The sequence below is a fragment of the Amblyomma mixtum genome, chromosome 1, assembly GCF_055824585.1.
Source record: "Amblyomma mixtum isolate Tamu chromosome 1, ASM5582458v1, whole genome shotgun sequence".
NCBI lineage: Eukaryota > Metazoa > Arthropoda > Arachnida > Ixodida > Ixodidae > Amblyomma > Amblyomma mixtum.
In genome coordinates, this window is record NC_143012.1 from 186,899,816 (window position 1) to 186,927,719 (window position 27,904).

The window sequence follows — 27,904 nt, forward strand, 5'->3', positions numbered from 1 at the left end:
GAGGAACCAAATGGGGCCATCTGTGCAAATGTACAGTCTTTGTCAAAAGTAACCAGGCTGCATTGTTTGCTTCTCATTTGTATAGTAGAGCCTTTACAGCTTTCCCTAAGGTCGAAAAGTTCTTTGAAAGTGAGGACAGGGGTCCTCCTTACCACACAGAGATTTAGAGCTTGAGGGCTGGCATAATAGTTTAAATATACGACTGAGAAGCAAAATCATGCAGCCTGGTTTCTTTTGACAAAGACTGTACTTTGTTCAGTCTGCATGAAAATACAAAGTACAGATGAGGACTTCATTGCCTGATTGCCGCTGTAATGCTTGCCGGACTGCTTTTTGCACCTGGCACTTACCAATCCACCTCGTCTGCGGCAGGGGCGCTCTGCCGATTAGTGGGCAGTAAGGCGACGCCTCTGGAACAGTTGGCTGCACCAGGTAGAAAAGGCAGTCCAGCCAGCAGTATGGCAGCAGTCGGGTTGGCAAAGCCGTCGCTAGTCAAAGGAGACGGGCGTATGTCTACAGGGTGCTTTTTGTATATAGCTCTTTGCAGTCTCATGGTCTCTCGTCATTGTTGTGTTGACCTCTTGCGGAATCACAAACTCTTCCTTAAGTGCTTTCGCACTTGTACTTCCCACAGGCTGGTGTTGTGCCACCTGTGCTGTATGCGACATCTCAAAGCAGCACACATGATGATGCATTCGAAAAGCCAGCAACCTGAGTCATATGAATACTACCGTATTCACCCAGTTCCACCGCGCACCCAATTTACGGCACAAGAAAAAAAAATTCAAGCCCAGATTCTAACGTGCGCCCGATTTTGGTGATGAAAAAAAAAAAAAAAACTACAAGCCCCACTTCTAACGTGCATCTGATTTCCGCTAACAAAAACAATTTGCAACCGTTTTTATATTTTCAGGTGAGAACAGGTTGTTTATTCACCTCAGCTTCATCCACTGTCACTCTCGGACAGTTCCTTCTCACTCCCCGACCACAACGTCTCGTCTTCAGTGCCGTCCGTGGCATTAGAAATCCCGCATTTCTTGAATGCCGCCACAATCATAACTGATGGAATTCGAAGCCAAGCTTCGGCCACCCAACTGGCCATTTCCTCGTTTGAGGCATGCTTCAGCCTACTGCTGGCTGTGAAGGTGTGGCAGCCATTCATTAACCACTCACTGTACAGTGCTCGAATGCGGTCCTTCACGGGCTTGTTGATACATTCGTCAACTTGCTTCTTTGAATCGGCTTCTTGAGAGGCCTCGATTGCGCCCAAGCTCAAGGGCCTTCACCTTGAGCACCTCGGTGGTGACGGGCATGTGATCCACACGAAGCTGCCGCGTGAAGTCAGCCAGCTCATCTTCAAAGTCTGGAAGCCTCCCCGCTTGTGGACAGTGGTGGCCTTTGCTTGAGATTTTGCACTCAAAGATTGACTTTTTCAGTCTTCGCCACTCGCGAACACCAAAATGATCGGCAGCATGCCTATTGCTGCTCTGTTCTGCATGCAGAATAACTTTGCGCTTCAAGCTATTCTCGTGGCGGACACGACGTCTCTTCGTGGCCGCTGCATCCATTCTCAAAAACATTATCGCACGGAGAGCCCGCCGGAGAACACCACCGTCGTGCTACGGACGACGCTATAGCTTGTTACTCATGTCATAAACCCAGCAAAAGTGAGGTGAGGCGGTTTGTTCTGTGAATTCTTTTGTGCCACACTCGCTGACAGAAATGACAAGCACCACACTGGTTGAAAATGGCTCCTGCGACATAGAAAACGTGCTCCCACGGTTGCCAGCAATTAGTGAGCTTCCACATCGTATAATGGCGATTACAGTGGGTAGCTATGGGGCAGTTTCGGTTTGTACCCGAATCCAACGCGCATGCGATTTTAAGACTTACCGTATATGGCCAATTATAAGTCGACCCCCCAACTCTCAACCCCCTTTGGGCAAAAAAAAAGTTACTCTGAATTTAGGTCGACACTGCCACACCCTGCGGTCCTAGCTCGCCCAAAAAAAGTTTTAGAAGGCCGAGTCATAAAGAAACATTTATTCGTTCACGAGACATCTCTGACTCATTGTTGCTTGTGAGAACACAGTAGCGATCATATGAGCCACTGCTGCCGCTGGTCGTCAGAAGCAGTGCCGAGATGCCACACGTGGAAAACGCCGCAAAGACCATGTCTGGTGGTAGTCCATACCAGGCATTGCTGACCCATTGCGCCACTTCGCCCAAAGAAGCTCGTTTCAGCCGCCCTGTTGGTGTCTTTGGGTTTTCTTGCTGGAGCCACTCCTTGTAGAATGCACCGATGCGGTCTTTAAATGGCTTGTTCAGCGCCACATCCAGTGGCTGAAGAATAGGTGTCAGTCTGCCTGGAATGATGACCACGTCACATCCCACGTCCAGTGCCGCTTTTTTCGCACTGTTGTTTGTGTGTCCATGGAAAGAGTCCAGGATGAGCATGCTGCGGGGCTTCAGCAGTGTCCCCGGACGCCTGCACCACACGAGATGAAACCATTCGAGGACCATTTCATCATTAAAAAATCCCTTCTCATTCACCCGCACGATGACTTTTGGCGGGAACTTTTTCTTCGTTGGGATCGTTTTCCTCTTGAACAGAAGGAATGGCGGTAACTTGGGCCCATCTGCCGTACAGAATAACATGACCGTGAAACGGTTGTGCGTGTTGCCCGTTGTCAGCAGGCGGACCTGGTGCTCCCCTTTTGCGGACACGGCCCTATTGCTAGGCATATCAAACCAGACTGGAGTCTGGTCACCGTTGCCTATTTGACTAAGCCGGAATGAATGTGTTGCCCTCAGGTCATTCACGTAGCGCAGAAAGGTGCTCCGTTTTTCTTCGCAGGCTTCGGCAGCCGTTGGCACACTGTCGTTCGTTGCCTTAGGCTTAGTCCGTTCCTCTTCATGAAATTCGTCACCCACTTTTTAGGCACTTTAAACTCGGTATGCAGGATGCACATCTCCTCCGCGACAGCGCGTGCCTTTGTTTCAATGTCATTGTAGCAAACACTCAGGCTCTTGCTTTCCTGGTTGTGAATCCAATCTCCGGCCCACGAAAGGAACGGCATGTAGCAGCCCATGCAAAAAGCTTGCTTCTTTGTTTTCTCCAGCCTGTCACGCACTTTTCTGAGATGTCGAACTTTCGCCTCACTGCGACGTTGTTTTCCGACTCGGCGTAGTGGATGACTTGCCGCTTGAAAGCTGCGCTGTACTGTTGCCGAGGTTGCGGCGGCATCTTGCAAGGCATCCGTTGGGCAGTGACACAAATCACATACACCGCTGTTAGCTGCCACATAGGTGTTGCGACGTGGAGAAATGGCGAAAGGCACACAACAACATCAAGGTAGATATAACAGGGTAGTGAAGGCTCCATAGATGCCCATTGGTCCAAAAAATGGCGGCTCATGGGCACTCCAGCACCCCTGGATTCTGGAGGGCAGCCTACGTATGAGTGACGTTGAATGACGTCACTCATACGTATGCTTTTCGCGAAAATTATAAATCAGTCTTTTTGTAGAATCCGCATTTTCGAGACTGTGTCCCTTGGAGGTTGTTGCCTTTCAACGCGCGCCAACCTTTGCCAGTCAAATGTGCTCAAGTTCCTGCTAGTCATGTCCTTATTTACGAGCAGTTAGAAACCCAATAAAAGTTGCTGGCAAAGAAGGCAGCATAGAAAGGCAACAACCCTTCCAGACACAGGCTAGGCATGCATAATCCGCAGCGCAAATGCTGGTGCAAGTACCTATACAAGTACTTGGTCTCTGAGTATAGCAAGGTATGATCCACAAAGCACTGGCTCATGTGCACAGTTCACAACAGAGTGTAGGGCAAGTATCGTTTTCATATTGATGGTTTATATCAACCAAACAAATACAGTGATAAAGCACACATGCAAAAATGCGTGTCACAGGCAGCACAAACAGTAGCACTGTTTAAGCTGGCTAATCATGTCAGTGGTCCCAGTGCAAACAGGAAAAAGCCCTGAAGTGCTACAAATGTTGCCAGTTGGAAGATTTAAATGTACAGAAAACATGTTATGACTACTTCAGTTGAGGTAAAAATGACATCAATAGAGGCACCAAGATACACATTGGGCATAGAGCACTGGCACTACTCTTCACATTTCATTTCTTCAACTGAAAGAATATAGCAGCTATGTTTACACCTGCATGACAATATTGCCACCGTACGAACCATTCAGTGGCGCCGTACCGCGGCCGAACTGTTTAAGCTGGGATTTGCCAAGCCTTGGGCACTCGAGGTGCTCGAGGAACGTCGTCTTCCTCGCTCGAGCTTCCTGCTGGCTGGCACGCCCACCTCGTCTACTTAGAACCTGGTCTCTTTCTTCAACCGTTTGTCGGTGACATATTTGGTGGAGCCGGCTGGGTAACGTCCCATGTACACTGACTCCGAAGACGCCTTTGAAGCCAGTCCCCAGGGCGTAGACACAACCCCCGTGCACAAAGCGAGCCGCCGCCTGCTAGGCCTACAGCCAGAGTTTAGCGGCCTGACAAAACCGTCAAGGAAGATGACAACAACCACAACAACCACTGGTAGCCAGACCACTCAACGTTTTGGAGCTGACGCTCCGTTCGTGCTCCACGCGCCCCGGTCACCGCCGACGTTCCACGGAGACAGGTTTGAAGACGTTGAAGATTGGCTGGCCAGTTTCGACCGTGTGGCAGCCTTCAACCAGTGGGACGGTGAGCGCAAGTTGAGGAATGTCTACTTCGCGCTAGAGGACTCGGCAAAGATCTGGTTCGAGAACCACGAGACCTCTTTTGCCAGTGTCCCTTCTCTTCGTTCTGCCCACTGCTGCGGCACCGAGTCGGTGCCCTTCAGAGAGGGGGAGCAATGCCACCGTACGAACCATTCAGTGGCGCCGTACCGCGGCCGAACTGTTTAAGCTGGGATTTGCCAAGCCTTGGGCACTCGAGGTGCTCGAGGAACGTCGTCTTCCTCGCTCGAGCTTCCTGCTGGCTGGCACGCCCACCTCGTCTACTTAGAACCTGGTCTCTTTCTTCAACCGTTTGTCGGTGACAATATTAAAAGCAAGTTTTAGCATCAACAAACCTTCTCAACGCTAGAGCATTACACAATACATAGGGCCTGCGCACAACGACGAGACCTGCTTCTTGTCGCTAACCGGAGTAATTTGAAGCAATTCTAATCAAACTAAAACATACATGAAGTGCAGTTTACAGTGAAGTGCAAGGACATTCAATACAGCCAGTCCTTCATCGAGTAGGCACAGCATCGTGATGCAGCCATCCTGGCTGCAGATACGCAGACAGTTCGAAGTGCTTGGAACAAACCCTCAGGTCTCGCAGCTGGCATGGCGTCTTCTCCAGGCTGAGGTTGTGGCAGAATTGCACCCACGTTTTGCCCCTGGACATGATGCAGCGTGCATGTTATACAACTGCACCGAAATGAATACCATATGCTCCAAACGTCAATACGCCATGATTCCTTTCGCCTAAGTGCAGTACATTATATTATAACTATGGCAGAAAATGCTTGCGCCAAACCTCCGCACCTCAGAGTGCGGTTACACTCGCCTGATACCACACGGCTAGCTACTTTTCTATGCTCAAAGAGGGACGAGAGCGAAGCAGCGAAATGAGTTTAAAACTATATTCACGGTCGTGTATATGTAGAACGGCAATAACTCCTGCTGACCGAATAAAGTTAAGGCACCGTCAAGGCGGCACACATACACGTGGTTGAGTTTCGATACTGTCAGTTGCGAGGGGATCCTCAAATTGGCTTCACGGTGTTGTAAAACCCATTAATTTCATGCTCAGTGCTGGGTTTTAAATTGGCGTTGCAGCACGTAGAGGGCATGTGGTTGCTCCCGAGAGCCCGGTATCAAGTCCACATTGGTGACAGTCGGCTGCACGAAACTAACTATAAATAAGACAAATGGTGGGCCTCTTTCGCACACCTTGTGCGTGCCCTTTCGCAAGTGCGTGCCCTGCAGTTTACTTAAATATCCCCGATAACATGAAGCCAAGTACGCATGAAACGGTTATAGCTACGAAACAGACTTGAATAGTCCGACAAAAGCATATCTTGAGCAGACAACAATGGCAAGAGCTCACCTGTGAAAGTCTAGCGGGAAGCGGTGTAGTAAGACACCGACGGTACAGTCCACGCTGTCGCAATTTGCTACGGAGCAAAGCTTCTTCACATGCCGCAAGCTCATCTTGAAATGAAGAGCTAAGCGCTTGAGCGAACAGTGCGAAGCGTGACATAACGACGGGAAAAGGTTTCGCACTGGCCGTACACCTAAGGAAATGATAGAACCAATAAAACTGCTGCAGCGGTGCAGCAGGGTGCAAATCTTGACAAACGGTGACAGAGAAGCGACGAGCAAGGACGACAAAAACTTCTCAAAGGGGCCATTTCGAGACCGGCGAGCTTAATTTGCACGCTTTCCCAGACACGCCATTGCAGACTGCTGGAGACAGCTTCGTGAGCTCCCGCGAGCACTGTGGCCGGGTACCGAAACAAGGCCTGCAAGAGTCGCACTGCCAATGCTCCGCACACTCATCAACCGAGGGCAGGACAAGAGTGTTGCAAAAAGTTAGGAAATCTGACATGTTTTAATAAAATGACATCTCTTTTATAAAACAAGGTGTTAAAATATTTCTTTTTCTTTTGGTGCATAACATTCTAATCTGAGTTTTATAATTTCTTTATTTGAGTGCTTTGCCCCCCATCCTGTGGCTATGCTGCAGTCGCGCTAAACCGCTTTTGGTGCTCAGCCTTCACCACCATTCTAAATCCGCCTTGACAACATTGCACAACAACACGCGAAAATGCTTCTCGGCTCGTGTGACTGGTCACGCGTGGTCTAGTTTTGGATTAGATTGGATTTGTAGCTGTTCCGTTTTTCCGTGGAACGCCCACGGTTTGTCGATAACCAGTTGCTATCATATTAAAACAAACCTTTGGTACATATCTCAGTTAAATTCAAGTTTTTTTAAGAAGATCCACTTTCGCACCGTTTCTGACAACTCTTATGGAATTATTAGTGCACGGGGCATGATATTATCCGCAACTTGGTCAAAATTACTTTTGACCCCGCATATAGGCCGACGTTAAGACTCTGCATATATGTCGACTCCGATTATAAGTCGACCCCCCAACTTTGGAAGGAAATTCTAAAAAACATCGACTTCTGCGCGGCATTATATGCTATTTTCGCTGAAAAAAAGTGCGCGTTAGAATTGAGTAAATATGGTAGTAGCGATCGTATAGTGCACCTTTAAAACTTTTGTTCACCTCTACTGAATTTTGTTCACCCCCTCTCGTGAGTGGCAAACCAAACTGCCAACAGTTCAGTGAATTCAGATTTTACTGTAACAAGTGCTGTAGAAGTTACTATTGAGAAATTTACCCTGGCACTGCCTATCAGTAATTTTGGAAAATGATCTCCAGCATCAATGCCTGCAACTAGCAGCAGTGATATGGTTGGAAATAATGCTTGTGAAACAGATCAGCGCATGAATTAATGTGCTCTTTTTTATTTTTTAAAGGAGCTTTGCGTGTTCACGCAGGAACGTGGCACAGCATATGTATTGGCCACATATTTGCCAGAACTGCCTTATACCTTGCAAATAGGTGAGCTCCAAACATTGGGAGTGCAGAACAGATCGGCTAAAGATGACAGTGATGATTTAGTCACGAGCGAGTGTTATGTGCCAATTACGGACCACAGTGCGAGGCACTGCGATAGTGGTTGAAGGGCTTGAGGTGTTGGCGAATTGAAGCCAATCTATTGTGCCAGCTTTGATTTCAGTCCTATTTGGAAAAATGGAAAAACGTTTTGTGCTGGCTGCTGTTTGAATGGAAAATTTAGTAGTGTTCTGGAAAGTTGCAGCTCCAGTTCACACTTATGAGAACAAAAAGTAACTGCGCAAAAGGATGGGAGAAGAGAAAGAGAACCACACGGGACAAACGCAGACAAACTGCGTTTGTCCCGTGTGGTTCTCTTTCTCTTGTCCCGTCCTTTTGCGCAGTTACTTTTTGTTCTCATAATGTACCAACTAGCCCCTCACCGCACTCTTCTACAGTTCACACTGCTCTCCTGGCTTTGCCACCGTTCTGTTTCAGTGTTTGCCAAAAACGGGAAATAAAACAATTTGATGTTTAAAAAGCCCTTGTTCTTGATTTCTTCATGTTCACAATAGGATGCAGTTATAATTCATGGGGTACTGAGTGAATGTACGACATTGCATCACCTTCTTCAACACGTGCGCATACTTTCTACATTGGTGTTAGTAACCTTCTCGGCCAGGCCCCTTGAGGCAACACTGCGAGCCGTTTTCAGGGCCTTTTCTGTTGGAGGCAGCTGGAGCGAAGCTCTCAAGGGGTGCCCTGAGGACTGAAATTGTAGAGAGGAGACCTGCTGTTCGTTGTCTTGCTGGGAAGACACTTCTGCCGGAGAATTTCTTGGCTGTTCTTGAGCACCATTGCTTGTAGGCTGGATTGAGTAGGTGCAGTGGTGTTGGAGGTGGTGCCTTGTTGTTTGCCTTCTACTTTGGCCCTGTGATGGTGTGCAGTCCATTAACAATGTACCTGAGCTTTTGTAACAGTAGTTATTGTTTTTTTCTTGACTGCACTACTGAAACATGCAGTCTTTTTCATTTGTCGCCCCTCCCTTGAAACCTATTCTTTTATTATGTATTCCCATCTTGTTAAAATCCCTCCACGGAAATGCAAGATGCATCAATAAATAAATGATAAATTTTAACGGTGAGGCCCAGCCGTGATCTGGCACGAATATTTTACTCTGTACTTCCTGTCTTGCCTTAGTTTGCAGCCAGTTTTTTAATGTATGCATTTGAAATTAAACTCATGCAGATGAGCACGTCTGTTGCAGTCCTTCTTTAAGTGTCCAACCAAGCTCTACAAGCTGCTGTCCTCACAAGTTTGGTGGCGTTTCCCACTAAAACTGCAGTCAGATCTGTGCCCAAGAAAACAAAGGGAAACGACAACACGAATACACTCATATGTACAGTGGGCCAGCTAGTTTCAAAACATCAAAGAAATCGTCAGAAGGAGAGAGCTTTGCAAGAAGAGCTTTCAGTTCTTCAACTGGGGCTGCAGGCACAACTTTGGTGGCAGGTGCTTAAATTTGCTTGCGCCAACAATGGCAGCAGTTTCAAAATAGGTTTGGTGGCTGCCGTGTGGTGTAAACTCTTGCTTCATCTTCTTGAAGTAGACTGTATGTTTTGAATGCAGACAGGACCCACAGAGAGGAGAATAATGCCTGTGTGTGCTTACATACTGAAAATAAGGTCCTTACCACAACATCTGTGTTACCCACAATTCTTAAGCGCACATCCAGAAGACTGTTCAGTAACAAACCACAGCCAATCGGACCTTTGTTATTACACTTCGAAGATGCACGTCATGAACGAGGAATACTCGACGCCCGACCTGAAATTGCCCCAAGGCACAATCCACTGCCGCCATATGTTATAACCTTCCCGCTGTGTGTGACTTCATGCTAACACACCTTCGTAAAAAACAACCACCACATTAACACGTACTACTGCAAGGATACCTGGCTCTGAAGGAAAAATACACAAGTTACAAGGAACTTTACACAGATGGCTCATGAATGGCAAAGTGCGTTGGAAGTGCAGTAGTACAGGGGAAAGGGGAAAAAATAAGACTGCCAAATTATGTACCAATTTTTACCACAGAATTTTATGCAGTGTGTTTGGCTATGAGCAGAATAGTAGATAAGAACATCGAAAACAGCATAATCTACACCGATTACTCGAGCCTACTCGCAGCGTTACAGTCAAGAAATGCAGTTGAACTCCTAGGAAATATCATAGTATCAGTAGGAATATCAGTACGAAATATCACAAACAACAGAAAAAGTCTCAACACAAGAACATATAAGATCCTGCTGGGTCTTGAGCCACATCAGCATAGATGATAACGAGAGAGCCAACTTGTGCTGCACAAGCTCAGAGTGATAAAATCAACAGTGTCAACATACCTCGCAAAGACTGCATGAAGTTTATTCATAGTAAGTTGGAGAACAAATGACAGAATGCGTGGGATTATGAACTGAACAGAATACTACACTTGGTACAGCCCATCTTGGGAGAATGGAAGTCGTGCAGACACCAGCAACATTTCATTCAAGTAATCTTATGTCATCTTTGCATAGGACACGCACACCTGACACACAACTTCTTACCGACAAAACAAGACAAACCTCTTTGTGATAGATGAGTTCACAGTAATCCATAGTTTATTCTCATGTTCAAAACTTGAAGAAGTCTGAAAAATTTTTTACTCTATTCCTCAATGACTGCATGCATTCCTTTTCACCCAATGCTACTCTTAGGTGAAAATGCACTTGCTGATCTGTCACATGCATGTTTTTAAAGAAAGGAAATGTTTTAAACAAACTACAGATTTCAAGACTTATACTTGATTTAATACAACAAACATACTTTCTTAACGACGAGTTTGACGCATGATGGCCTTAGCAGCTTATACGACATAAAATCCAACACAACAGTAGTACGCTGCATTGTTCATGCCATATTCTTTATAGATTAAGCAAGATTGCATGGACAGGTGATGCGTGGAGTCTTAAGTCAGTGAGAATTTCATGGCAGGAGAAGGACAGGCATCTCGGAAGTCCAGGTTTTGTCCTACATACTGGCCGTGCTGGCAGGTGCGGAAACAACACATCGGTGCACGAGTGGTGCTGGCACAAGACTGATGGTGCTGCTGCTTTGGGTGATCCTGGCCAAGAGAGGAGGCAAATGTGAGTGGGAAAACATGACACTGACATCACCAAATCGTAGTCGCACCTCAGATCACAACGCTTAGCAAAACTGAACACTCGTATCCCTGGCATACCAAACGCCACATGGAGCAGTAGCGCAGTGCTGCATAGTAATCACCTGCAGGATCACCACAGACTGATAGACTGGGCCTGTATCACTGCAGCTGCCACAGGGTCCCTGGACTAGGGGCTCTGTTCGTCAAGGTTTCTATTGAGCAGCAAAAGCTTTTAATTCATTCACTAGTACTGATGAGATCACTTCAACAATTTAAGAAGGGTTGAACGAGCTTCCTGCAGTCCTAGTACTGCAAGGCACCCAGTAGGGTGAGTGAGCTGTGATTATCGTAAGTTATGTTACCTTATGTGCATTGCTAGATATCTATTTTGATGCTTGCAACATCCAGAAGAAACTACAGCTCGGGCAGCCTGAAACAACAGGTGGGGAAGCCCATGAAGAGCCTTTTCACAGTTTTCAAGCGTTTCAGGGCACAACTGCGTCACAGGTGTGAAAATTCGTATCCCAGCATAAATGCAGCAGTGGGAAGGAGTGTGAAGCCTGATGGATGAAGTTGTGCAAAGGGCAGCAGAATCACTAGCTCGCATAGAGCTCCATTATACTGTTGCGTGATACCCTTAGGGTGGAGCTTAAGTGTCCCCTTCAATTTTCATCACCTTGGAACTGAACCTGAACAATTAAGAGGGACCATTCCTAACTGGTTCGGGACACCATTCAGCCCCACTTTTGATGTCCCACCCGTTAAGTTTATCTTTTTTTTTTTCCGGATAGAATAGAGAGCTTGCTGCACAGATTTATCCACCAAGAGTTGCGCTAGGCAGCGCAAAAATGGCGCCCTATCAGACAACAAAAATTAGAAAAGAGTGCGTCTACAAACCAAACTGCATGCTTTCATAATGCGTGTTTGTTAAGCCTAAAACATGTTACAGCAGACCAATGAGAAACCTTGTCTATTATGCTCCCTCATTCACCTATTTGCTGACAATTTTGATCACATTGTTAAATCTGCTCGAACGCCACGTGTGAGTAGCCCTCCTTTCCCGGTGCCATGAACCGCTCATCTGTAAAATACAGGTTCAACGATCAAGCCCTTTTGCCACATTTACTTTCGAATCCATTCACTGTCTCGGACAGCAGCTACAAAGTAATACTGCACAAATTGGGGCTGTTTCTTTCCTTTTTACAGAATCTGAAGACTGCTTGTTGCAGGCGATGAAAATAAGCACAGAAGAGTGCCTTCGGACAGTAGTAAAGGTAGTAAGAAAAAAAAAAGTCACCTCTCGCATAACTCCACACTAGATCAGCGCAGCTGACAGGTTGTGGCCTTTAGTTTATCTTCTGAGGATTTAGCAGGCCAATGCTGCTTCCGGTGCTCGTCCAGTGAACTTAAGTAGAATTTCGTTGTGCTGTGTGTCTCATTTTGAACCTGACCCAACTACCATATCTCCGATTTCCGATCTCACTGTCTTGCAACTGACGTGTTCATTTCCTTTCACTTTCTCTAAAAAGGAGGAGAAGGAAATGCAGGGAAGTATCAAATAGGTCGACCACAGAAGGCCCGAACAGAGTACACATGTCCGCAATGTCAACACTGCAGAGGCATAATGTCTACAGCGACAATTATCTTTCTTCGCAGACTATCATTAAAGATGCAGACTCTGGATAGCCCAATAGGGTGGATGTCGATACGTGTCATGCTTAGCGGTTGGTAAAAATATTCGACAAATTCAGTGACGATTTTTCAGCCCCTTAGGTAAGCTTTACGTCCTGGAAGCGTGGCTTAGAAAGCGTTGTGACCGCCCTGGCTCTGCCTATAACAGCCACAGCTGAACTTTAGAAGCAGCTCACAGAAGGTGGTTTCTACAGCATCTGGCTGAAATTTCGCACACAGTCGTCTAAAATGAGCCTCTCGGTTACGAACAACCTGGCTAAGCTCGTGTTTGGACACCACCTGTTCTTCATTCAAATTTATCTAGATCCTCAATACCACGTCAAGTTGTAATGAGTTGTAATTCCTGTTGGAGTTGTAAATCGGGTTGCCCTGTAATTGTTCCCCGACTACAGCACTGCTTTTCTCTTTTTTCTTTCACTCCAACCTTCCTCCCTTCCCTTATGGTGCGGTTCAGGTGTCCACCAAGATATACCAGACAGATACTGCACCATTTCCTTTCCTCAAAAACCAATTTATTTTACTGGCAAAAAAAACAGCAAGTGCAGGTCCTTGTCCGGGCCAAAATAAAGCAGTCCTCTGATCGAGCTAAAGCTCGCGGGGCCAGGAAAATTCTGGAGCCATATAAACTGGCTGGATAAAACGAATCAAAGAAAGCAGGAACAGATTCAAGATGCTGAGAAAATTTTAAGAGGGAGATGACGCTGTGTCGGCAAGATTCCGATTTTTAGTCTATTTCCTCCTCATATAACTGCGTCCTCTTTGCTTCTGTGTTTCGTGAAGCCACCCGTCGCTGTTCGATGGCGGGCAACTCCGGCGATTTTTCGATGTTCATCGATCGAAATGAAATTTCAAGTCTGTATTCTTTATGGTAGTCTGATGTCTCATGTAAAATTTCGCACCTGAAAGCGTCGTAGCTTTTCCGCAAGCGAATTTTGAAGACAAGCGCTCCTCGACGCTGACGCAAGCGGCACCCATTGATCGAACTTCTACAGGCCACTCTGTACTGTGACGTCACTGGCGTGTCGGCATGTCAAGCCGGTCGGGCCGTAGTGGAGGTCTCCTGAATTATTTCGACCACCTGTGCAATTATGCGCCATCACGTGCCTGTTATGTGATGTGTACGCCAGAGTTATGGGTCACGGCAACTTCTGTTGTGCTGTGGGGTGCACAAATGCTTCATCTGAGACAACGGGCGTTGTCTACCATAGGTTTCCTAGCGATAAGAACCTTCGCGACAAGTGGGTGAGAGCTGTTCGCCGGGTCAACTGGTCTCCGAGGAAGTATTCCCGTTTGTGCTCGGTACATTTCGCGCCAGAGTGCTATGAAGACAGCGTGTACCTCAGAGAGAGCTTTGGACTCGCTAAGGCTTCGTTCAACCGGCGCTTGAAGGCAGGTTCTGTGCCAACGTTATTCGAGTACAACCGCCCATCGCAGCGGCCAGCTGAACGAAGCGCGGCCGTCAAGAGGAAGCGGACCACGGTAAGCGTGCTCAAAGTGTATGTTGGATTGTAGAACTGTAGGTGGCGTGAATTCACTTCCAAAAGCTCGCCGTCGAGGCAAGCTTCACAAAGGGAGGACTGTTGGTGATGCATGCCCCCGAAAGGACGTTGTGCACCGTGGCAACGTTCCGGCAGCAGATTCTTTCATCAGACTGGGTCGGCCGGCATTCGCCACACGAACAGCTGTCAGGAGGAGCATCACATTAACTTTTATTCTGACGACTGTGTCACAAATGCATGCACGAGAAATGACTCAAGTACTTCGAGTTCAGACCGTCTCCATGCTGCAGGTGACGCGGCCTGTGGTGTGACTCGGCTGGCTCGCGCGGCGGTAGATCATACCTGAAAGGCGACTTGTCTAGTCCAAAATCGTGGAATGAGTCGTCGTCTAAAGACTCGCTGGTCTCGGAAAAGCTGTTCTCCGCGCTTTCAGTCATGTCGACAGCGCGGCGAACACGCCAGTGAGATCATATATTCAATACTTCAGGAAGGCACCTCCCCAGTTTCGGTTCTGTTGTTTCGGTTTCGAATTTTGCGTTTTTTGTTGTTTAGAAATTATTTTAGGGTTGCTTTTAAAAACTTTGTATCGTACACAAAATTCAGGATGTTCTTAGGAACACAAAACAGCCATTAACTTAATATGGCTGTAAAATCGCCGGAGTTATCCTTTAAGAGGGAGACGACGCTGTGTCGGCAAGATTCCCATTTTCGGTCTACTTCCTCTTCATATAACTGCGTGTTCTTTGCTTCTCTGTGTTCCGTGCAGCCACCCGTCGTTGTTCGATGGCTTCCTTAATTTCCATCATTAATGAGTACAAGCGCCACTAGTTCCCGCGACCGCCACTTCAGCCACCGAAGCCAGCCCAAGCCACCTTCCGACCGGAGCCGGTTTTTGAGTTGCGAAACTGAAACATGCTGAACTGTTTACGAACGTTGCTCCCGCTGCTCCTGCTATTCCGTGTAACGCTGGCGTCTATGAGACCTGCGCATATTGTCGCTGCCAGTTGACGACATTGCTATGGGTGATGCGGCGGATGCTCGTCGCGCTCGTGCTCGCGAGGCTCGACGTTTGCGTAGACAAGACCCAGCAGTGCGCGCCGCCGAGCGAGAAGCCGATCGGCGGCGTAGCAAGACCGAGGAACGGCGAGCGTCGAAGGCCTCGCAGCAGCGAGAGCGGCGCCGGCGACAACGCTTAGAGGGCGGACCTTCAACTTTTAAAACTACCGTCTCGGACGAGGTTCGAGCTAGGAGGGCTGCACTGGAGCGAGCGCGCAGGAAGCGTCTGCGCGAAGCCGCCGCCACCCAGCCGCCGGCTCCCGCCAATTGTTTAATTAGGCAGTTGCCTAAATCAGCCAATTTTTTCGTGCCGAATCAGGCAAGTACGCTACTATGTTATAGTACAAACGAAAAAATACTTCCGAATACTACTTTTGTGTAAAATTGAGAGCCAAGCGCTGCCAGCGTTGCCCGATAGGTTAGGAGGTGCTCGCTAAAGCATGCATGCACAGCTAGCTGTCAAACGAAATGAATCGTGAAGGCTTTTAATGCGAAAGCACTATATACCTCATGACGTCTTACCGGCTCACCGAGTTTGTGAGAATTTTGACCTTGGGGCCTTGGACCATGCAGAAAAAGTCGTGGCAGAAGCGGCCGCTGCTGCCTCCAAAGCCCTTCGCTGTCGCCTTTCGGCATGTCCTGACCGCCGTTGATCAGTCGACGCTAGCTTGGCGCGTTTACGCTCCCTTCCTTTTGTTTAATCCTTAGCATGATCGGCAACGTCATGTGGATCATCGGACCCAGCCCGTCGTCTCCGAAATCGACCCGACGACGCCTGTACTCCGATAGCGAGAACTGCAATGCAAATGCCGCGAGAACGGCGCCGGCCCCTTTTTCCAGCAAACGGCGAGATCACGTGGTCAGTCACGTGGACACAGGCGGCGGCGCGCGGTTGCAGCTGCGGCTATAGTGTACTAGAATTAGTGTACTAATTCTAGTACACTATAGCTGCGGCGAGTGACGTATGTCACGTGGCTGCCACACCTCCACCGCTCCTCCACTCCGCTCCACCGCTCCTCCAAATGTTTTCTGTTCATTAGTCCAGTCACCTGGTCGCACCACTACTATCTGTGCTTGTGCTTCGAGTGAGTCGACATGGCTTCGGCAGCGAAGTCTTTGTTGGACTTCGATCGGATAGCCCGAGAAACACAGTATGTGGTGCAGATTCAAAGCACCTTTAACACATTGTATGAACCCCTGAAATCAACACCAAGGCATAAGAGGCGAAGAAAAAGCATCTCACGGAAGAGCACTGTGCGACACACTATACCCTGTCAACGAGATTTGCAAAACCGGCGCTTGCTCGCGAGTACCAAATGCTGCAGAAATGTCTTCAGGACACGCAGCGTGGTGCTAAATGGGACAGAAAATGCCCTAGCCAAGTCTGTGCGCATCGTGTGTGTGAACACAATGTAGCTTCATATGTGCACACAGATCTGCAAGAATGTGCAGCAGATGGATGAAGAGGGTTTGTATGGTTCCTGTACTGACGTGTGGAAGCATATGTGATGTGCAAGCAAGATCAACCAGATGTGCTGAACAGAGTTGTGTCGCAGAGTATGTCACTAAATACAGTGGGTGCACAATCATCGTCAAGAGAGAGCCATTCTATGGTACGTACACAGGATATGCACAAAGTAACTGCAAGGAATATTGAAAGAACACATACTTTTGCTTTTGAAACATCATATGTGCAACATCTGGATGCCATTCTGGCATATGCGAAGCAAATCCCAACAAAGTGGATGTTAAGCTGATTTGTGAAATGTGTGAAAATATTGCCTAGGAAGACAGGGAAGTGGCCACTCAATCCGTTGAAGGGTATAGCACAAAGGTGAAGACAAAAAAATCATATTCTGCACTGCACGGAGGATGATGAAGCACGTGCTCCAATTTGATAGTGTCCGGCAGTGCTGAAGTGCAAGGATGTGATGAGTAGAGGCGGCTTCTAATGTGTTGGTATATGACTGACGAACGAACATCAAGAAATAGTACTTGAAGCAACCCACTGTCTCACAACGCCAATTCCGGTGTCCCATTCCATATCTTCCTGACTGGTATGATGGAATGTGAGAATACTTTGTGAGCTCCTGTGCGACCTGCATCGATGCTATGTATTTCTTTTTTTTTCGTGCAGCTGTATAAAGGTCACAGTCATTCTCAAGCTCTTTTCCTTAGCTTTTAGCCTATGGTCTGTTTTGAACATGTAGCTATGTGGCAGAATAAATGTTTACACTATTGGAGTAAGATCCACCTATGCCTCTTCATTTGTTAGCCTACCACTTTCTGGTTCATCTTTAGTCTTTGTTGCACATATAGTATAATTTCATGTATTATTCTTCTTCTGGTGAGTGCATACAACTGATGCTTCCAAATCGGATCTGAATGTGTACCTTGCATCTGCTATGACCAGCAAGGTGGCGGTAACATTAAGTGGCGCTGTGGTGCGTTCGTCATTCAAACTAAGTGTGCATGACTATTTGGCAATGCAAAACGGGCTTCGCTGCGCACGGCAACTAAGTGCACATGATGTCAATGGAAGCCGACGTGAATCTCTCACGCACACGCACACCTACTAATTCTCTAAAAGCTGTTGCTGAGTTTTTCTTTACGCAGCAAGCATAAATGTCGTTTTTCCTTTCGGCAAGAACTGTTTTATGGCCCCCCCCTTCCCCCCCCCCACTACCACCCCACCCCTCCACCGAGCCAAGCTTCAGTGTAATCCGACGACACAGCTGCCATGATGTTAGAGCAGTAACTCAGCTCCAGAACTGAGGTGAAGCGGAGCTAGTGTTGGCGCAATGCTGGAGCCACCATGTGGCCCAAGTTGTGAGCAGGTGGTTGCACTGCACGCGGCATGATGTCACAGCTATGTTATAAAAAACCGGCACAGATTGCAGCTGTACTTCTGCTGTGCTATGCCTGGCAAAGATGACCACAACCGCGCTCAACGGTTGTGAATGTTGTCGCCCGAGAGAAGACCCTGCCCGCCGCTCGCGCTGCCTAGCGGGCTTGGATTTGGAACTAGTCTGAGCATCAGCGTGAGATGAAGACAGCGTAAAGCAGCGCTGAACAGCACGCTGTAAAGTGGCTCTCACTGGAAATTTATGCACCAAGCAGCAAAGCTTAGCACTGGCTGTTTTTCTTTATTCTAGGCCAAGCGTGCGACAGTGGCTGCTGGGTCATCTTCTCAGCCTTGTGGTGGCAGCAGGCAGCATGGCCAGGGCTTCTCGGATGTCAGAAATCGTGGGGTGGTAGTAGGCACCTGTGCTGTTTGTGGCAGTTCAATTACTCCTCTTCCTGTGCCTGGAGTGAGCACACAGACAGAACAAAAGCACGAAGGTGAGCATGGTGTTTTTCATCTCTGGCAATGATGTCCTGTCATTCATGTCATGTCCATGCAGCAACACAGACACCAGCACTTGTGTGTGCTAGGGGGACTCAGACAAGCGATTGATAGCTGATGTCAGTTGCCAACATTGCAGATAACCAGCTCATTCCCAGGTAATAACAAGGCACCTTGATCACTCATTAGTATGGTTTCTACATGAGATGACTTTTCGTGTTGCAGGCGTACCACATAGCAGCTGCCTTTGACTGGTGTCACATCCACGGTCATGCTCTGCTGTTGTTGATTACATCAAGATGCACTTGGAGCGTTTTTTGCACATCCATCCAAGTCTGGTGCAATCCTTCCAACACTGGACTTAAAAAGGTACACGCAACTTGGGTGAACGTGCCTGAAACATGCATTTGCATATTTATTTTATCTGCTCCTGTGTTCTTTTACCTCCAGAAAACTTTTTAGATGCAGCGCAGTGATTAGCATGTTCACATATAGACCTATCCCTACTGCTTGCTTGCCAGTAATAGAAGTTAAGTTCCGAATGCATGTGATGCTCGTGCGTGAAGTCATTAGACGCGACGTCTCAGTGCTTATGGTGCTTACCTGCTGACCCAGAAGACATGGGTTCGATCCTGGCCACGGTGGTTGCATTTCTATGCAGGCACAATGCTAGAGGCCCGTGTGCTGTGTGATGGCGGTGCACGTTAAAGAACCCCAGGTGGTTGAAATTATCCGCAGCCTTCCACTATGTGTCCCTCAAAGCTGAAGTCTCTTTGGGGTGTTCAATCCCATAAAACTTTAAACGAATAAATGGTTAAAGCAAATGCTGCAGTGGCAAAATCAAGAAAATGGTTTTTAAGTTTGTGTGGGCCTTTTGTCTGTTGGTAGTAGCATACATATGTCGTTTGACTGCTGAATGTTGACTTTGCTGTAGATAATGGAGTATTCAGATCAAGAGGGAGTGAAATCATACCTTGCTTTCCATACTGTAGGGAATATTAGCAATGAATCTCAGTAAGTGCAAGCAGCTGAAATAGACTCAAAGGAGAAGCATGGGTTTTGTTGTCAAATGTTTTATTTTTGTGGTAGTGTTAAGCAGGGATTGAACACTGCACAGCATGAATTGCACTGTCTTATTTGTGAAACGTACCTCGATTCTATCCATATGCCAAAACTAGTTGATTATGAAAACTTTAGAAATATCCAGCAATCTCGGATGCTCGGCAGTAGCCTCATGAGGTCAGAGTTGAAATTTTCATCTGAGGATTATCAAAAATTTGGTTACAAGTTGGTGGCGTCTTGTTGCAATGCTGTCTCCGGGTGTTTGCTGTTGTTCTGTGTTGCACATACCTTTTTTTCTCAAGCTGACATTGTCATTTGACTCCACTAAGTACTCAATTTGTAGCAGAAGTACACAAGCTTTTCATTTCTTGCTGTGCACTGTTAATAGTTTTGAGATTAATGCCAGTTAGTATCTCGTGCCAGGTCTGAAGATTTCATAAGCAACAAAATCGAGACAAGTTGGACTGATAAAGGATGGATAGCTGGGAGAGTTTGTAATAATTCATCTTGGGGGGATGGCAATTATTACAAACTCGCCCAGCTATCCATCCTTCTTCAATGTATTTTTATTGCACAGGGCCCTTTTCCGTGTTCAGCGCTCGTATGTGTAGTCTTCTTGCTTCGTCTTTTTCGCGCTGTACCCCCCAAAGATGAACTGAACTGTGACTCGCCTTGCTGTCCTTATTGGCAGCTGCAGCCACGATCCATCTGGTGTGGTTTGATGTGTGGCCTGAGTAAAGGGCCAACTGGAGGAGGGACGGCCCCCACGGAGCACGTGTTGTCAGGACCATAGCCCTACACTGCTATGCATGCCGTGTCCTGAATCATGATGGGTGACCCCTCCCATGGACATGTTAATTGGTAATCCCAGCAAGAGTGGCTCACTGGTGTTTGCTCAACATGCAAGGGAGCTTTCTTTTTGTTTACTTGCCGAGAGCCAGGCCTAAGTACAAGGGGAGGATAAGGAGCACCTGGTGCACCGCCAAAGTTATCACGTCAAAGCGGAAGTGAATTCAAGGCCTCCTATGGCGTCACGACCACCCCAGGATATTCTCTGTTCCGATTACGAAATGTTACGGGGCGCATATTATAACATGTCATTTTAACGCGGTAGGGTTGGTGTGCACATTCGACGGAAAGCCTGGTGATGCTCGAGGGTCGTTACGTTCAAAGATTGATTGTAAAACATTTTATTCGCCGGGAAGAGCTTGGCAAGAGGTCGCGTTAAGTGGTCGAGAGTACATAGCCCTCGACGACTTTGTCAGCCCACTCCACCGCCAAAACTTGCGTTCTGGGGTCAGAGCTAGCCAGCACGGTCTCCCACCGCTCGAGAGAAGGAGCTGTAACTAGATCACCCGGAGGTGGCTCTATTTTGCAGTCCCACAGGATGTGATCGTAGGTAGCACGTTGGCCACAGTGTTTGCAGTTTTGGCTGTAAAGATCTGGATAAATGTGCGCGAGGAGTGATGGGGTGCGTATCGATCTCGTCTGTAGACGACGCCACGTAACCTCTTGTTCTTTAGTAAGTCTTTTGTCTGGAGGGGGGAAAATTCTCCTCTCTAATTTAAAATGATTGGTGAGATCATGATATGTGATCATGGAGTCCTTCGTGAAATTCAGGGAGCCAGACTCATCCACTGCCCGGTCGACGAAACCTCGGGCTTTATTGTGGGCTGCCTCGTTCCCCGGATTCCCCGAATGGGCTGGGACCCATATCAATTCGGAATAATTTGGTGAGAATTTGGTTGCGTTAAGGATTCTAAGGGAGGTGTTTGTAATTCGCCCTTTAGCGAAATTATTGATACCCATTTTGGAATCGCTGAGGATGATGCTCCCTTGGGATGATGCTACGTTCAAAGAACCGAGTGGCACACGAGCAATCCGAAATTCGCGCTAATGAAACCGAAACAGGAAGTGTGGGCCAGTTGCTCTCACCAACCGCTATGTGCGCTAGAATCGGTTGGACAGGTGGCTGAAAAGCAGAGGTGTGACATAAGGTTAGAAGTGTAGGAAACCGAAGGTAAAGGAGGTGGCGAATCTTAATGAGAATTGACAACACAATTGAACAAAAATAAAGAAAGAAAAACTCAACATGGTGCACTACCCCGTTTCAAAGGGGGCGCTCCTATCCATCCATCCATCCATAGAGCTAATATACCAACTCTAGAGAGAAAGCGGCGGCAGCATTCCCATGTAAACCCTCTCCCTTTTTTTGCTAACCGTGGATGGCAGCCATCTTGTTACTTCGCTCATGGTTCCCTGCATGATACAGACGACCGAGACCAAGTTTGACGGTTTAACGTCAATTACAGCGTACTAACCTGGCAACTTCGCCCAGCATGGCCGCGCGCGTCGTAGTGCGCGCTGAAGAGCTGTGCGAGGAACGGTGCTGCGGCTTGCTTACGTACTGTGTTGATTTCTTTTTAGTCCACGTGCGAAATGTTCTCGACTGTGAGCGTACAAAGACAGTTACAGGTGGTGGTGAATCCTGTGCCGCTCATTATGTGTGATTTGTGTTTGTGTGAGCCGAGACCAGCGAGGATTAGGGGTGAGGTTCAACAAGGTTTGTTTTGATGTACGGGGCGTTGTAAAACATGCATGACCCATGCATTTTGGCGTTACCTGGAGACCCTTTAGTAAAGTGTGAACCATCGTCACCTGTTTTCTCCCGCGGATGCGAGGCAGAAGGGAGACGACACACGCGTATATTGCAGCGCCTGCCTTCTGTACTGTTTTCATTTTCTACCACTGCCTGTCAAGATGCGAATTCTGTTTGAATACAACGCGAAATCTGTAACGGACTCCGCTCTGAATGGTTTCATCTGTGTGCTCTGAAACACCAGCGAAGCGTACATACATGAAATAACTTTATGCAAGAGACATGTGGGATAAGTCGCGTTCAGGGAGCACCAGCAGAGCATTGTGCACGGTAAATAGAAATGTTGGAATGCAGTTTTCTCGCGTACAGCTTTCGAAATATTAAAAATTCATGCCATGTTCTGTATAAAAAAATTGACAACCAGTGTATCTTTACAATTACAAGCATGTGAGATTACTTGCTATGTTTGTTTATGTTTGTGAATGCGTTTTTTTATTTTTTCTATAAATTCACTGATATTACTGTTGTACACATGAGACAAATAAATATAGCATGTAAATGATGCCTCAGTCATGCAGAATGTAGCATTCAATACCTTGCTCATCTGTTCTCATGCTCGAAGAATGCACATGAAAAAAAAAATAGAAACAGCGCCAAGACCTGTGCTCTTAACCGTTCAACACCTAATAGGGCTGCCTTGATGCGATATTGTTGGTGCTTAAAAACAAAGCGTCTTCAACTTAGTATCTTAATACAATGATTTCGCATGAACAATGTTGGAATAAATGTTCCATGTCACTCTTCATCATGCCTGTTATTTATAGCACAACTGTGCTTCTTGAGCAGATCCCTTCAGAAATAGTGTCCCTCGTAGCCTATGCCACTCTTGGATGCTAAACCCCACAAAACCAAAAAATCAGACCTTCAGTGCCTGTGTAAAAGCTTAAATGTGCAACTGCTTTCTATCTAGATTGTTTTAACACTAATAAATGAGTGAGTACTTGCTGAACACTTCAGTGACCTTTGCAGTGTTGTTGCATCACAAGTATAAGGTGTGTTTTAGAAACTGCAACAAATAATCTTATTTCCTCTACTACAGTCAAGAGACACATTTACCTTGCGTTTGGCGTATCACTGCCATTTATCTGACATAAGACACAACACGAGATATTTTCAATCTAAAGGAATGCAGGCCTGAATTTGACACTGGGATTCTACTTCATAAACAAGCACATTGGCCAGGTTCATTCCTTCAATCCACTGGTGAAGCTACCCCACTACTGTTACTGTATCAACAGTTATTGAATGCCAAGTTTTGATTGTGTGATGGAGGAGCATTTAAGAGAGTATACAGTACGGCTAGCTGGAACAGCTGGTACTCTGTATTTTTTAATAATTGTGTGGCATGTGCAATAACCCCAGGGATTGAAATTAATCATAAATCCTCTTCTGCAGCGTGCTTCATATCCCAAGTGAAAATTTGGCTTGTCAGACGAGACAGTGCACCTTCTACTTTTTTTATGTTACCTGCAAGCACATGCGTGGAGATTTCCCTGATGATGCTGCTATTGAGCTGGGGGTTTGTGGTGTAGACTTGTCCTGAGGCAAAATCAGTTTTGACCTGAGGTTCTAGCTATTTATCTGAAGCATCTCGCCTTCTTTCGCTTGCGTGGGGACTTTGTTGTGGGTGTGTGCAAGTGCTTGCAGGGGGATTTGCATATACGTGAAAGACATGAGAGCGCAAAACAGCAACACGGACGAGTAAGGGAACAGGACGAGCGCTGCGCTTTCAACTGGATTTATTCAAGGAAGAACGTTTATATAGCCTTTGCCCTTATCCATGCTCTTGATCGCATGGAATGGTTTGCCGCTGTCATGTCTTTCACGAATATGCACCAACAAGCAATTCGCCGCGAACGCTGCCGACGGATCTAGCGTCCAGTTTCTTGTACGCGATCGACCGACATGCGCACGAGAAATACGTTCGAGCAATGTGCGCACCGGAGACGACTGGCGTCTGCAGTGCTTTCCCGACACCGAATCAGACATCGAAAAACAAAACCAGGAGAGAAGCCAACGCTCGTGCGAAAGACCGCGGACCGAGCGGCGGGAGTGATTCCGAAGTACACACGGCGCGGAGAGGTGTGTAATGCAGTGCGTATTGGGTGTATTAAGCTGCCGTATCTTAATTCTGCCCTGCAGTCTACGCTGTAAGTAGCAATGAACTAGCATCCCTCGGTAACCTACAGCTGCTACAGCACGCGAAACGAAAACGAAACTTTCGTAAGTTCTGTGGCACACGTCTGCATATTTCAATGTTTAGAGCAATAAAAGAATTAAGTGTAATGCTGAAGCACTTTATTCGACGTTTAAAGTTCTAGAGGTTTATTTTTAATGTGTTTTGTGTCGCTATATTGAAAATGATCGCTTAATTTTCAATACCACGAACCACAAATAAGTACAGGCAACTATGGGAGTAACAAGATGGCGCTGCTCGAATGTATCACAACCTCCTCGCCGCGCTTTACCCCCCTGCATCCATCCATCCATCCGCTGTGGCGGCTGGGGTGGCTGGGCTTTTTCTACGCTTTCTAAAAAGCGGCCTCCTCTTGTACAACAACGTTGCAACGTGATCTCACGGACGTGCTTCACGACGCGGTTCCGCGGTGTTTGCAGCTATGAGTCGAAAAAGCGAAGATCCTGCGTGGCGGGAACAGCGGAGAAAGAAAGATGTCGATTTCAGGCGTAAACGCGGCTTTGAAGCGCACTGGAATCAACGCTACGCTAGCCTCTGGCAGTACCGAGTGGACGAGGCCCGTCAGAGGCGCCGCACGGAGAATCGAAGCCTCCGAGAAGTTCACCGGGCACCGCCGCCGAGCTTCTCGAGCGCAAGTGTGAACGTGCCGACGCAGTACGGCGGCGCGCTGATGCTTCTGCGGACCGACGTGAGTGTCGCGGCTCCAGTTCTTGAACGTAGCAGTGCGCTATGCAGCGAAGAGCGATACAACACGGACGTGCGTGCAGTGCATGTAAGTACAGCATGCCACCTGCAGGACGTGTGTCTTCAAGTGATGAGGGGAAACGGGAGCGGTGCGCTTTGCTTCTCCGTTTTTGTTGCGGAAGCAACACTACGCTAGGTGTGAGCGATTTCGCGGAGCCCCGGAGAGCCCCAACTGCGCATGCGCGAGGAGCGAGTGTGAGATAGTTACTGCGTAATTTCCTTTCCTGGAGTACAATTTTGGCGGACCACAGAAGCGGAGCGTTTGTGGATGAGGGGGTCAGCTGATCACACCGTAGGTCACCACTCGTCGCGCGGCATGCTTCGAACAGCTTTCAAGCATGACGAACGACGAGAGTGACCCTGGTGTTGGGAAGTGTTTGCAGTAATACTACGTTATACCGTTTACTTTCCGCACGAGTAAACGAAACAAATCTGCATCCCCAACACTGACGAGGTCTTGCCACTGTGCTATAAGCTCAGGAATTTGTCGTGACACCCGCTGCGAGTGTAGGCACCTGATGATTTTGCAGAGTTGAAAGAGGAAGGCAGCAGGATTTCTTACATTTATCACCATCATGGTGGAAGAACCGTAGAAGAAGTGGAGTGATAAGCCTGTGATTCTTGTGTGCATTACTAGTCCACTTGTTTTGCTTGCAGGTCATAACTGCTCCGTGTGCAGCTAGGACTTCTTTGCAATGTGCCAGGGATCATTGGCCAGGCCTGTGTAATGAAATGGGTACTGATGCCAAGGTGCGCGTCTGCGCTGGTTGCGGTTGCCCCGTAGCATCCTTTCCTGTCCCTGGAGTTAGCACGCAGACCGAAAGGGAGTTGAAAGGTTAGTACGGGGATTCCTGCATTTGTCAGTGATGCTCACCTGTGCCGCATTTTTGCAGCAACACAGACACCAGAGTTCACAAGCACCAGAGGGACACAAACCTGTGATATGTAGTTTAGCAAGTCAGCGACCTACATCACTGTCACCCTTTCAGGTACCAAAAAATCTCTTGCATTGCATTTCAAAGCTGCTGAGTTCCTCTAAACACTGCAACTTGTGGCTACAGGCTTACTGATGAACTGGTGCTACATATGCTGTTGTGGCCTTTCCATGTGCTGTCAGTCAACTGGGTTTTGCCACACTTCGGGGGTCTTCTCGCAACTGTCCGAGAAAAGTACCTGGTGCAAGGTACAAATGCTAGGCATTGAAAGGTATGTTGAGCTTGCACATGTGAGCCTGCTCTGTGCATTTGTAGCTGGCTCATTACCATCACCACTATCGTTGTCTTATTGCCAAAATAATGGAATAGATGCAATATACTTGCATGAATTATTCGTTAAACAATCCAGCTTCTTTCCAGCCTTTCTGCCATCTTATTCTTTTTTTTTTTTCATTTTTCATGTTGCTGTGGTTGTTTTAAACCTACTCAGACCCATTTACTCACTAGAAGACTGCCTTACACAGTGCCAGACAGCCTTCCAATTCTGCACCTATCCTTTCCGCCACCTTGCACCATGGACCATCTGGCTTACCTCCCAGGACATGACCCTTCAATGTGCAAAATCGGCCAGGACCTTTTAAATGCCTCACACAGAGGCTGTTTTAATATACATGTCACAGCACCACCTACTACACTCACTGAATTATTGAGTGATATTTTATTTCTTTGATGATTCGCTGAAAAAAGTTCACACTGTTGATTAGAGATAATGTGCTTCTCATTAAACAAGTTTGGTTTGACTCAGACTCTGAGGAGCGCCGTAGTGGAGGGCTTTGGATAATTTCGACCACCTGGAGTTCTTTAACATGCACTGACATCGCACAGTCCCCGGGCCTCTAGCATTTCGTCTCCATCGAAATGCGACCGCCACGGCCGGGATCGGACCCGCGTCTTTCGGGTCAGTAGCAGAGCGCCATAACCACTGAGCCACTGCTGCGGCTTATTAAATAAGTGTATAATGCTTTAATTGCGTCACCTTAATGGGAAGAGTACAGAGCGCTGATCAAGCCTACACTCAAATATAAAGAGCTTCTTTATACAAAAATCACCCCGAAGACACACTCAAAAAGCTCATAAGGAAGAAAAACCTTTCCATATCCTGTATATGTATATTGTTGCCCTACCCCTATCCTTTCTTCTATCGCTCCCCCCTTTCTTTCCTTGTCCTTTTATTCCTGCTAGCCGCCGCTCAGGTGCTTTAGGTTTCGATGGCAGATGCCTCGGCTAGCAACATCTTTTTATTCCAATGTTATTTTATTGATAAATAGCCACTAACAATGTAACAACAATAACGAGCAAAATCAGTGAAAGATGAATGTGATATGTGTGTGTGCAGTGGAAAATCTGGTGAATGAGAAATGCGCCATCTGTGCTTCAGGTGGGCTGGGCTGTGTGGGCTCCGCTGGAGATGCGGCAGGCTGCTGCAAGTGACCAGACTCCTTGTGCCTCGGTGTACCTGCTACTCCGCCATAGGTCGCTGCTGGAGCGAGTACACTTGGCTGACGCAGTGGAGACTGCATCTGAGTGTGGTGCTAGATCATCCCATGGACTCTTATAAAGCTCTTCATGCCGCTGCTGCTTGGACTGATGTGGGGGGGGGGGGGGGGGGCTCTCAGCCTTAAGAAGTGGAAGCTCCGGCTAAATACTCTGCAGCAAGTGTGCCCATACTTTGTCAAAACATCTAGACTACACAGCTGCCAGCACCATCGTTCCAAAATGTTCTATTAAAGTATTGTTTCCACACTGTGCAGTGCATGAACCTTGCGTGGCTCTCAATGTCACTTGCTCCCATGTGTCTCCAATTAACCCTGTCCTTCACCA

The 27,904-nt window shown here is 47.4% G+C and overlaps 1 protein-coding gene and 1 long non-coding RNA gene across 8 annotated transcripts; one reads left to right on the forward strand and one right to left on the reverse strand.

The window, feature by feature from the left end:
- Positions 1-10,041: 10,041 nt before the first annotated feature.
- LOC149370242 (uncharacterized) lies at positions 10,042-16,007 on the reverse strand. Of its 2 annotated transcripts, none has more exons than XR_016285678.1 (2): positions 15,603-16,007; positions 10,042-10,794 (listed from the first exon to the last, which is right to left on the reverse strand). It is a non-coding gene; the product is annotated as an uncharacterized LOC149370242 (long non-coding RNA). The 2 variants fall into 2 exon arrangements; XR_016285677.1 differs by lacking the exon at positions 15,603-16,007 and adding an exon at positions 14,367-14,519.
- LOC149370243 (uncharacterized) lies at positions 13,418-27,679 on the forward strand. 6 transcript variants are annotated; one of them, XM_089560856.1, is made up of 8 exons: positions 13,418-14,004; positions 18,236-18,422; positions 18,485-18,584; positions 18,652-18,795; positions 25,746-25,923; positions 25,982-26,077; positions 26,206-26,294; positions 27,462-27,679. In XM_089560856.1, exons 1-3 carry the CDS (start codon positions 13,657-13,659, stop codon positions 18,535-18,537), a joined length of 588 nt encoding a protein of 195 aa, XP_089416982.1. In that variant the 5' UTR covers positions 13,418-13,656; the 3' UTR covers positions 18,538-18,584; positions 18,652-18,795; positions 25,746-25,923; positions 25,982-26,077; positions 26,206-26,294; positions 27,462-27,679. The 6 variants fall into 6 exon arrangements, with proteins under 6 accessions (XP_089416982.1, XP_089416976.1, XP_089417014.1 ...); XM_089560850.1 differs by lacking the exon at positions 13,418-14,004 and adding an exon at positions 14,755-15,399; XM_089560888.1 differs by lacking the exons at positions 13,418-14,004; positions 18,236-18,422; positions 18,485-18,584 and adding an exon at positions 15,453-16,693.
- Positions 27,680-27,904: the final 225 nt, after the last annotated feature.

What these genes read in the sequence shown, in the direction of transcription:
- LOC149370243 (XM_089560850.1), top strand. Translation starts at nt 15,043, where the DNA reads ATGGGTGATGCGGCGGATGCTCGTCGCGCTCGTGCTCGCGAGGCTCGA. An exon ending in ATTTTTTCGTGCCGAATCAG is followed by an intron (nt 15,400 to 18,235) that starts GCAAGTACGCTA and finishes TCTTTATTCTAG; the next exon opens with GCCAAGCGTGCGACAGTGGC. An exon ending in GACAGAACAAAAGCACGAAG is followed by an intron (nt 18,423 to 18,484) that starts GTGAGCATGGTG and finishes ATGTCCATGCAG; the next exon opens with CAACACAGACACCAGCACTT.